This window comes from Colobus angolensis, unplaced genomic scaffold, assembly GCF_000951035.1.
Source record: "Colobus angolensis palliatus isolate OR3802 unplaced genomic scaffold, Cang.pa_1.0 Scaffold282, whole genome shotgun sequence".
NCBI lineage: Eukaryota > Metazoa > Chordata > Mammalia > Primates > Cercopithecidae > Colobus > Colobus angolensis.
In genome coordinates, this window is record NW_012116066.1 from 455,876 (window position 1) to 466,806 (window position 10,931).

At 47.5% G+C, this 10,931-nt stretch overlaps 1 protein-coding gene across 3 annotated transcripts in view; it reads left to right on the top strand.

Moving 5' to 3' along the window:
- SEPT6 (septin 6) overlaps positions 1-5,685 on the top strand; it is a 90,447-nt gene extending 84,762 nt beyond the window's left edge. The window contains exon 11 of one of the 3 annotated variants that reach the window (XM_011948671.1): positions 1,354-2,086. In XM_011948671.1, the coding sequence (XP_011804061.1) occupies positions 1,354-1,369 (16 nt within the window). In that variant the 3' untranslated portion in view covers positions 1,370-2,086. Of the gene's footprint in view, positions 1-1,353; positions 2,087-4,661 lie in introns of those variants that run through there. The other 2 variants (XM_011948675.1, XM_011948673.1) reach the window with 2 other exon arrangements.
- Positions 5,686-10,931: the final 5,246 nt, after the last annotated feature.

The window sequence follows — 10,931 nt, forward strand, 5'->3', positions numbered from 1 at the left end:
CGAGGTCAGGAGTTCGAGACCAGCCTGGCCAACATGGTGAAACCCCGTCTCTACTAAAAATACAAAATTAGACTGGCATGGTGGCGGCCGCCTGTAATCCCAGCTACTTGGGAGGCTGAGGCAGGAGAATCGCTTGATCCTGGGAGGCGGAGGTTGCAGTGAACCGAGATCGCACCATTGCACTCCAGCCTGGGTGACAGAGCAAGACTCTGTCCCAAAAGAAATAAAAATAAAAATAAACACACACACACACACACACACACACACACCAGCTCTGGGCCCAGCTATGACTCTTTTGCGGCCACAGGCAAGTCTGTTGACTTCTCTGTGTTTCTCAGTCTACTCATATGTATAATGGGGATCAGTCCTACTTGCTGTATATTTGTCACAGGAATGAAACTTACATGGAAGAGAGGTGAAAGTATTATTTAAGCACAAACCAATGATGGGTTTCCATAGTTCACGTTTTCAGGTAACTGTGGTCTGGACCCTAGAGCAGAGTTCAGCAACCAGCAACCATCCTCATATGCTCTGCAAACAGGTCTTGCCCCAGAGTACCAGTTAGCTGACTAGGACAGCTCTGAGGGCCTCCTGCGGTGAAACCTCAGCCTCCTCTGCTTTCCCTATGGGACAGGAAATGCAGTGGCTAGAGCCTGGGGCTCTATCCGGTGGCCTGAGGCCACTTAGAGATTTGCAGAAGGTATTCCTGTACAAGGTATTAGGTGGTGGTGTGGGGGGCGGGAGATGGGGAGACATTAGTCAGGACCTAGTCATTAAGAAGAGATAGGGCAGGCTCAGTGCCTCACACCAGTAATCCCAGCACTTTGGGAGGCTGAGGCGGGCGGATCACTTGAGGTCAGGAGTTCGAGACCAACCTGGCCAACATGGTGAAACCCCGTCTCTACTGAAAATACAAAAATTAGCTGGGCATGGTGGCAAGTGCCTGTAATCCCATCTACTCGGGAGGCTGAGGCAGGAGAATCGCTTGAAATTGGAAGATGGAGGTGGCAGTGAGCCAAGATCGCACCACTGCACTCCAGCCTGCGTGAAAGACTGAAACTCCATCTCAAAAAAAAAAAGACATAAAATGTATTTTTGTGGTTGTTGATCATTATTTTGCTGGCTAATGCCACTGCTGCCATCATGTGGGAGTGTGTGTGGAGTGTATGAGAGAGAAAGCATGTTTCCCGGAGCCAATGCAATAAGACCTTAAGACCATCTAACATAGCTAAATTCTAATTTAGCCATTAGTCCTCATGACTTAATTTTCTTCTGACTTTTTTTTCTTTTTTTTTTTTTTTTTGGTACATTAATCTATCCATTCATTAACTCAGCTTCTCTTTTCATTTTCAGTTTGGGCTTCCTGTAGACACCCTTTTCCTGCGCAACAGAGCTGGGCCTCCCTTTCTCTAACTTCCCCCTTAACATGCCTGGGGGGCATACAATCCAACCCGGGCCCTCTCCTCTCTTCCTGCCAAGGTTTATAGAAACCTGAGAATCTGAGGGCGATGTCTGGCCGCTGGTCAAGAAGCCAACAGTCATGTGGCTCGCAGATGCATCCTGCATCCCAGTCCCCCTCCCAGCACCCCCAGCCATCCCCCCTGTTGTCCCCCACATCTTTGCCAGAGGTGTGACGTGGTCAGGGGGCCCATCTGCTACTCTTCCCCAGCAGCTCCCCTGTTCCAGTTCTGGTTGCTGTTAGTTTTCCCTGAGGTATTTGCATCCACCATGACTGGGTAAGCACCAATAAGCACAGCTGCCCCTTGGTCTCCTGTATCCCAGTCACTAGTCTTCTCTGGCCCACCCAACCCTCATCCTCAGGAGCCGCAGCCACTTCTTAGAGAGTTTCAAAAGGAGAGCCTTTGGCGCCTTTTCCGTCTAACCTTTGAGTCCAGCCCTTTCCAGTTTTCATTCACTCGAAGTAACTGCACTCAAGCTGTGCTCAAAATCTGTAACGCATTTATTTACACCAAGCCCTTCCCATAAAACACAACTGCTGGAGAAAATAGCAGACGTTTCCCCTCTCTCTAACTCTGGGTACCCCACAGATGCAAAAGGGAGAATAAACCTACATATTATTACCAGCCTAGAGTCTTGAATGATAGCCTTACTGAATTCTTCTTGTGAGGTATTTCAGCATCTCAGGGGTAATTTCCGGAAGGGCTCCATACTGTCCCAATAAGGTGAGGCCAGCAGCAGGAATAATAAATCCCACTTTGTAGACTGGAAAACTGAGCTGTCAAAAGAATCAAGTGTTTGGGGGTTTGCTCTGATGAGTCTTGTAGTTCATTTGGTGAACGTCATGATGATTTTTAACATGCATTTTGCATGCATCCCTCAATAAGAAGAGATGAGACTATCGGCTGGAGAGAAGAAAAGAGGTGTTACACCTTGGAAGGCCCTGAACTTGCTTTCCAATGTAAGGAGTTGAGAGTTTAAAAATATTCCAGCCCTAGTTTTTATCATGGGTCCCATCTGATAGTGGCTTTGGGAACCTCTGTGAAGTAGAGAGCCCTCCCTTGTCAGTGTTATGGGGCACAGTGGCCTTTGGTGTTTGGCCAGTGACAGTGTGAGAGATGGAGTTGACCTGGCAATGATCTGTGGCTAACATGCCGTCTCTCTGCCCTTCCTTTGCAGTAATCCATGGCTGTGTACTGAATAGTATTCCCCGCTACAGCTGGACTGGACTCCATTTAGCCTTTTAAGCCGAGGTTTCTATTTTAACTGACAGCTTTCCTTTGGGGTGCCAGGCAGCCAGGACCCCACCCCTACCCTGCCATGTACTTCAAGCTCACTTCTTTTTGAGTTCCGCAACTTGCTCCTGCCTCCCAGCCCCACTGGCACTGACTATGACCACCTTCTATTTTTTTTTTTTTTTTTAGAGTTTATTTTTTTGATCACTTACTTTCAAAGCACACAGTCAAACAAGGTTATGCCAAATTTCCAGGCCTTTTTGAAGTATTGAGAAGGGGAAGGGGATTTCTCGCTTCAATTATAGATCATAATAGGAAGCAAAAAGAAAAAAATGAAAAGCAAACATATGCACGTACTTCCTTTTTTCTTGTTGGCAAAGCAAGAGTGTAGGTTTGCTGTGTACCGTCTGGTGCTCTACTGATTGGTGAGTGACCAGAGCAAGTATGAAGGTGATGCTGCCAAAGCACAAGCCAGTTTCTTGGGAAAATTCAAGTTACAGTGGAGTATTGTTTTGAAGACCATATGCTTGGAGGTAGAAACAAACCAACAACCAAAAAAAAAAATCTGCTCAGATACTCAGCCAGTAGCTCAGAGAGATGCTGAGTTAGGCCTGTCAGGTCTCCTTGGGAAAGGCTTCGTATTTGCAACTTTGATGATTCTATGTCCAGCTTCAGAGCTGCTTTCCCAGAAATTCACGCTTAAACAACCGACTAGTAATCACCACCCTCTACCCCGCCGCCTGGTAATTATTTGCATTACAAACCCGAGGCGCCCTCATTTGCATTTCTGTACAGATTAACTACTTAAGGCTTGAGAAGCTCTGAATACTTCGAAAGTATTAGACCCACACAGCCTTGGAGAGACCTTCAGAAACTCAAGAGGAGTTTTATATTAAGGGAGATATTTTAGTCAGTAAGACGATATAACCTAGTTACTCCGTAAGGGGAAATAAAGGCCCAGAGAAGGGAAGGGACTTGAGCAAGGTCCCACTGCTGTTTCCAGGCAGAAGCCAGACTAATTTTCATGCCTCCTGACTCCCAATCCATTTCACAAAGGGATTCAATCTGTTTATATACGTTCCTGGATACGAGGTCTTTTGATGTTCAGAGTGACTGAATAGTTAGTATTAGAAGACCCTCGAGGTTTTTTCCCACAGAAAAACATCTGAAGATGGATTGGGTGAGGGCTGGCAAAATGAAGGCATGCCGGGCCAGCTCCTTAACCCAGTGATGCTGCAAGGCTGGAACGGGGTCCAGGAGACTGTGTGTAACAGGTGCCCTAGGTGACCATTATAATCAGGGAAGTTTGGTAAACAAAAATCAAACCCATGAGTGAACATAAATTAAAAAGTTGATCAAGCCCATTAAAATGAGTATTTCATTGGGTGGCTTTATTCACTGTAGACAGAAAGATTTTTTCCTTCTTCAATGAAAAGGTGTTTTAATTAGTACAACTGTTATTATTTAAAAAAAAATAACCTAAGTACTCTGTTTACTTCTGGTGAAACAAAACCAGTCATTAGCAATGGTCTGTGCTTTTATTTTCCCATACTGGAGTGGCCTTTCTGAAATACACACACACACACACACACACACACGTACACACATCCCTCACTTCTCCTAAGCCAAGAAGTTTGCTTTCCCTAGCTGCAATGTAGATGGCTCTTGTTTTTGTTTTTTTGTTTTGTTTTGTTTTAATCATTTGGCATTCACATGTGGCTGTTAATAATGTGCTTGTTTTTAATTAAAACAAGAAGCTTTAAACTGGTGTGTGGTGTTCTTAAAACCTTCTCAGCAGATTTCCCCGTGGTGATGGCCCAACAGTGACCCCCATTTTCTAACCTGTCTTCTCAAACTATAATCTGTGCTACCTCAGTACTGCCCATTCCCCTCCCCCTGTCTTCCTTTGAATGTCCTCTTTCTTTGGCTAATTTCATGTTTTCTTTCTCTTTCTCTCTCCCTCTCCAGCTTTTTTTAATCTTGTCTTCAGCAGCTGCACTAAGTCTAAAGGAGAAGACTGCCATTATAGAAGAGTTAGGGTTCCATATTGTCTCAAATCAGAAATCAACCAATTCCCTCTCCCCTCAAACTGCAAGCACACACACATACGCCACACCACCCAACAAGTGTTCATGTGTCTCTGTGTCCAGGCAAGAAGCTCTCTTCCTGACTCACATGGTATTTTAAATGGAAGTGTCTTGTCCTAACTAACAAGGCAGGAAAAGAACCATCAGAGCTGGAAAATGGACCAAATGTAACCTCAGAGAAACAACTACAGGACCACTCACCCAAGTGTAAGTGACTGGGGCAGGACACTTCAGCTGTGGGTATGGAAGTACTGTTCTGTTCACAAGGTTTTGTTTGCGTTTTATGTTTTTCTTTTAAACATTTCTCTGGTTCGATGAGTTGACTGTCTACGGCCACTGTTAAACATTTCTGAATATGGAAGAGAAATTCAAGTGACATTTATATCTTCTTCAGCATTCACAGACCTTCTATAGATTCCAGCAAAGGGGAAAAATGTGTCCACTATCTAACACTCAGGTGGAGATGGGAGAGAAGGGAGGGGGTTTAAGCTTAGTGAGGGCAGAATTACTCCCTTCCACCTTCTGAGACCAGTTGGGGTTTTGAGAGAGGTTTCTGCTCAACCTGGGGTCTGGAGGGAGAGCTTTGATGTTGGTAAATCTGCCTTGAATTCACTGGTTTAACTTGCATCAAAATACCATGTGAGTGTGCTCATTCTCATATATCCCTACCACCATCACCACCATTCTGCTGTTCAGTGTCTCTTGAGAGAGCCTCTTTGCATGTTTTCCAGAATCTGTGTGTGTTTTTCCTTTCTTCTCCTTTGTTCTTTTTGCTCAAAGGTGTGACCAGTCACTGCCCCTCTGGGGCTTTCATTCTCCAGGAGAAACATCCCAGAACCAGCACTGTTTAGCTTACTACCTTTCTAATGTCCATGTCAATTTTCAATAAAATTCAAAGAAATGCTGATTGGCTGTGTGGTCTGATCTTAAGTCACTGGGTGATGCGGCCCACCACGGTTTGCCTGAGGAGGAGCGGGTGGCTGCCTTCCGAATGGGTGATTTGAAGGGCTCAGGGAGGCACCATCAGCCTATGAAATCTTCCTAGGTGGGTTGCCATCCCCCGTGCCCGCCCCCTCCAACTTTCTTCCATGTGGGCCTGAAATTCCCACCACCTGGGGTGGAGGTGGGCAGAAAGTCCTCTACTTTTTCTTTATTAGCATGGATTTAACTAAGTTGAGCTGATTATCATCTAGTATATTAGATGGAGAAAGTAGAGTGCCAGAGCCTACGGAACAAGATTCAGGTGAGTTTTAATTCTGGCAGGAAAAGAACTCTGCACCACGTGTCTTCTCTCATTTACTCCTGTGATGTGAGCATCCCCCAAAATTCATGGATATGACTATTCTTCATGACTCAAAAAGCATTCTATAGATACTAAGGAGTTTGTGTCCTGGGTCTACTAGAGAGCGGAGCCTCCCATCCTCCCAAGCATTAAAGTGGGCAAGAGAGTCGTCACTTTAAAGAACTCTGGTGGCCCCTAGGAAAACAAACTTTCCTCAACTTTGTTTACCTAAGGGCCAGGGTGCGGACATCAGGGCACGCATCCTTTCCTTACGGAGGCCTGGAGGCTTCAGAAAGTATCCACATATATTCCATGTATATAGGCCTGGCTCTGCATATTTAGGCCTGGCTCTGCGCAGCTCACACACTAGGGGACAACCGAGTGAGACAATACGTCTGTGACGTTTGTGATGTCACTGAGCAGAGGCAGGCACTGAGGTGTTACGGAAAATTACAAGCCCTGGAGCCCTACAGACTTGCGAGCTGTGGGCAAGATGGGCAGATCACCTGAGGTTGGGAGTTCGAAACCAGCCTGACCGACCTAGAGAAACCCCGTGTCCACTAAAAATACAAAATTAGCTGGGTGTGGTAGTGCATGCCAGTAATCCCAGCTACTTCGGAGTGCATGCCGGTAATCCCAGCTACTTCGGAGGCTGAGGCAGGAGAATCGCTTGAACCCAGGAGGCGGAGGTTGTCGTGAGCTGAAATCGCGCCATTGCACTCCAGCCTGGGCGACAGAGTGAGACTCCATCTCAAAAATAAATAAATAAAATAAAAATTTAATAAAACGTCTCCAGAAAAGGAGGACATTAGTGATTGCCTTGCCATGGTCATTGTGAAGGCTACCTGAGCTAATGTAAGTTAAAGACCTGGGCGTTCAGTCAATGGGCTCCCTTGTTAAGGACTGAGTTTTCCCTGTTCTAGAAAGTACCCACCTGGCTGGGCGTGGTGGCTCACGCCTGTAATCCCAGCGCTTTGGAAGGCCGAGGCGGGTGGATCACTTGAGGCCAGGAGTTCGAGACCAGCCTGGCCAACATGGCGAAACCCTGTCTCTACTAAAAATACAAAAATTAGCCAGGGGTTGTTGGCACGTACCTGTAATCCCAGCTGCTGGGGAAGCTGGGGCAGGAGAATTGCTTGAACCTGAAAGGCGGAGGTTGCAGTGAGCCGAGATCGCGCCATTGCACTCCAACCTGGGCAACAGAGTAAAACTCTGTCTCAAAAAGAAAACAAAAAAGAAAGTACTCACCTTAGAGTCCTATAATCCAGAGTTTCTCAACCACAGTACTATGGACATTTGGGACCAGGCATCTGGAGGGCTGTCATGTGCTAAAGAATATTTAGGGTTGGGCGCGGTGGCTCACGCTTGTAATCCCAGCACTTTGGGAGGATGAGGTGGGTGGATCACCAGGTCAGGAGTTCGAGACCAGCCTGACCAAGAAGGTGAAACCCTGTCTCTACTAAAAATACAAAAATTAGCTGGGTGTGGTGGCACGTGCCTGTAATTCCAGCTACTCAGGAGGCTGAGGCAGGAGATTGCTTGACCCCGGGAAGTGGAGGTTGCAGTGAGCCAAGATCGCGCCACTGCACTCCAGCGTGGGCAGCGAGACTCCATCTCGGGAAAAAAAAAAAAAAAAAGAATATTTAGCACCATCCCTGGCCTCTACTAACTAGATATCAGTAGGATGCCCTCCCCACCCTCCACAGTTGTGACAACCAGAAATGTTTCCAAGCATTGCCAAAATGTTCCCTGTGCACAGTCGCCCCATGTGGACAACCATTGCTTTAGGTCAGGAGTGAGCAAACTTTTTTTTTTTTTCCTTGAGACTGGATCTCACTGTGTTGCTCAGGCTGGAGCGTGGTGGTGCAATCACAGCTTACTGCAGCCTCGAAATCCTGAGCTCAGGCGATCGTCCCACCTCAGCCTCCTGGGTATCTGGGACTACAGGCTCGTGCCACCACGCCCAGATTATTTTAATTTTTTTTTTTGGAGGGGGTGAGTAGAGACTGTGGTCTGGCTGTTGCTCAGTCTGGTCTTAAACTCCTGGGCTCAAGTGATCCTTCCACCTCGGCCCCCCAAAGAGCTGGGATTATAGGCATGAGCCACTACACCCAGCTGCAAACTTTTTCTGTAAAGCGCCAGCTGATAAATGTTTTAGGCTTTGCAGGCCATATGATCTCTGCAACTATTCAACTGTTACTGTAGCACAAAAGCAGCCATAGATAATATGTAAGAGGTTGAGCATGGCTGTGCTCACTAAAACTTCACTTATGGATGCATGATTTGAATTTCACATATCCTGAATTATTCTTTTTATTTTTTTATTTTATTTTTTTTTTGAGACGGAGTCTCGCTCTGTCGCCCAGGCTGGAGTGCAGTGGCCGGATCTCAGCTCACTGCAAGCTCCGCCTCCCGGGTTCACGCCATTCTCCCGCCTCAGCCTCCGGAGTAGCTGGGACTACAGGCGCCCGCCACCTCGCCCGGCTAGTTTTTTGTATTTTTAGTAGAGACGGGGTTTCACCGTGTTAGCCAGGATGGTCTCGATCTCCTGACCTCGTGATCCACCCGCCTCGGCCTCCCAAAGTGCTGGGATTACAGGCGTGAGCCACTGCGCCCGGCCCAAGCAATCCTCTTGCCTCAGCCTCCCAAGTAGCTGGGACTACAGGAGTGTGCTCCAAAGCTCCGCTAATTCTTGTATCTTTTGTAGACAGGTTTCCTCATGTTGCCCAGGCTGGTCTCGAACTTTTGAGCTCAAGCGATTCACCCACCTCGGCCTCCCAAAGTGCTGGGATTACAGTCGTGAGCCACTGCACCCAGCAATTTTTTCCCAGCCATTAAGAAACGTAACCAAGCCGGGCGCGGTGGCTCAAGCCTGTAATCCCAGCACTTTGGGAGGCCGAGACGGGCGGATCACGAGATCAGGAGATCGAGACCATCCTGGCTAACACGGTGAAACCCCGTCTCTACTAAAAATACAAAAAATTAGCCGGGCGAGGTGGCCGGCGCCTGTGGTCCCAGCTACTCGGGAGGCTGAGGCAGGAGAATGGCGTGAACCCGGGAGGCGGAGGTTGCAGTGAGCTGAGATCCAGCCACTGCACTCCAGCCTGCCACTGCACTCCAGCCTGGGCGGCAGAGCAAGACTCCGTCTCAAAAAAAAAAAAAAAAAAAAAAAAAAAAAAGAAACGTAACCAAAACTAGCCTGGTGTCGCGGGCCTGTAGTCTCTGGCCCACCACCACGCCCAGCTAATTTTTGTATTATTAGTAGATATGGATTTTGCCATGTTGGCCAGGCTAGTCTCTAACCCCTGACCTCAAATGATCCTCCCGCCTCGGCCTCCCAAAGTGCTGGGATTACAGGGGTGAGCCACTGCGCCCGGGCTTAATTAAATCTTTTTCATGAGATCTAGTTAGATGCTGCTCTTGGGGAACTTGCAGACTGGCCCCTTGTATCTACTCAACCATGTTTTCCAACACTTCCCAATATTCGTTCTCTGTCCAGTCTATTCCATCTCTGCACAAACCTCTCCCTGAGTTACACAAACTGTTCGTTGACTCTGTCTGAAATATCATCTACTGATTTAAATCCTACCTTCAAGGCTCAGGTCCTACTTTGAAGACTTTCTTGATCTCATCCACCTATCCTGATTCCTGATCTCTTCTCCATTTTCAAACTTCTTAGTTGAACTTTTTTTTTTTTTTTTTTTTAAACACTGTCTCACTCCATCGCCCAGGCTGGAATGCAGTGGCATGATCACGGCTCACTGCCACCACTACCTCCTGGGCTCAAGCGATCCTCCCACCTCAACCTCCTGAATAGCTAAGACTACAAGTGCGCACCACCACGCTCAGCTACGTTTCATATTTTTTTGTAGAGACAAGATTTCGCCAAATTGCCAGGCTGGTCTCCAACTCCTGAGCTCAAGAGATCCGCCCACCTTGGCCTCCCATGGTGCTGAGATTATAGGCATGAGCCACCAACTCCGGCCCCTAGTTGAATTTACATAATCTTCTCTGCTTCTTATTGGGGGACTTCCCTCCTCAAGAGATGTTAAACTTCATAAGAGTAGGGGCATCATTTATAAGCTCTCCAGAGGTCCCAGTAAAGTGCGACCTCAAGATAAGTGATTAAGAGGTAGCTAGAGGCTGGGCGTGGTTGCTCACACCTGTAATCCCAGCACTTTGGGAAGCTGAGGCAGGCGGATCACTTGAGGTCACAAGTTCAAGACCAGCCTGGCCAACACAGGGAAAACCCGTCTCTGCTAAAAACACAAAAAATCCGCCAGGTGTGGTGGCACATGCCTGTAGTCTCGGCTACTTGGGAGGCTGAAGCAGGAGAATCGCTTGAACCCAGGAGATAGAGGCTGCAGTGAGTCGAGATTGTGCCACTGCACTAGATTTATATTCTTCACCAATGTCGGGAGCTATTGCACTTTTTTTTTTTTTTTGAGATGGAGTCACGCTGTGTTGCCCAGGATGGAGTGCAGTGGCACTATCTCTCACTGCAGCCTCCGCCTCTCAGGTTCAAGTGATTCTTCTGCCTCAGCTTCCCGAGTAGCCGGGACTAGAGGCAAGCGCCAACACCCCCAGCTAATTTTTGTATTTTTAGTAGAGACAGGTTTCACCATGTTGGCCAGGATGGTCTTGGTCTCTTGACCTCGTGATCTGCCCACCTTGGCCTCCCAAAATGCTAGGATTTCAGGTGTGAACCACTGCGCCTGGCCCACTATTGCACTTTTCAAACAATACATTTTGAAATTAAGTTACAAGAATAGTACAACCTGGTTGGGCGTGGTAGCTCATGCCTGTAATCCCAGCACTTTAGGAGGCCAAGGCAGGAGGATCACCTGAGGTCAGGAGTTCGAGATCAGC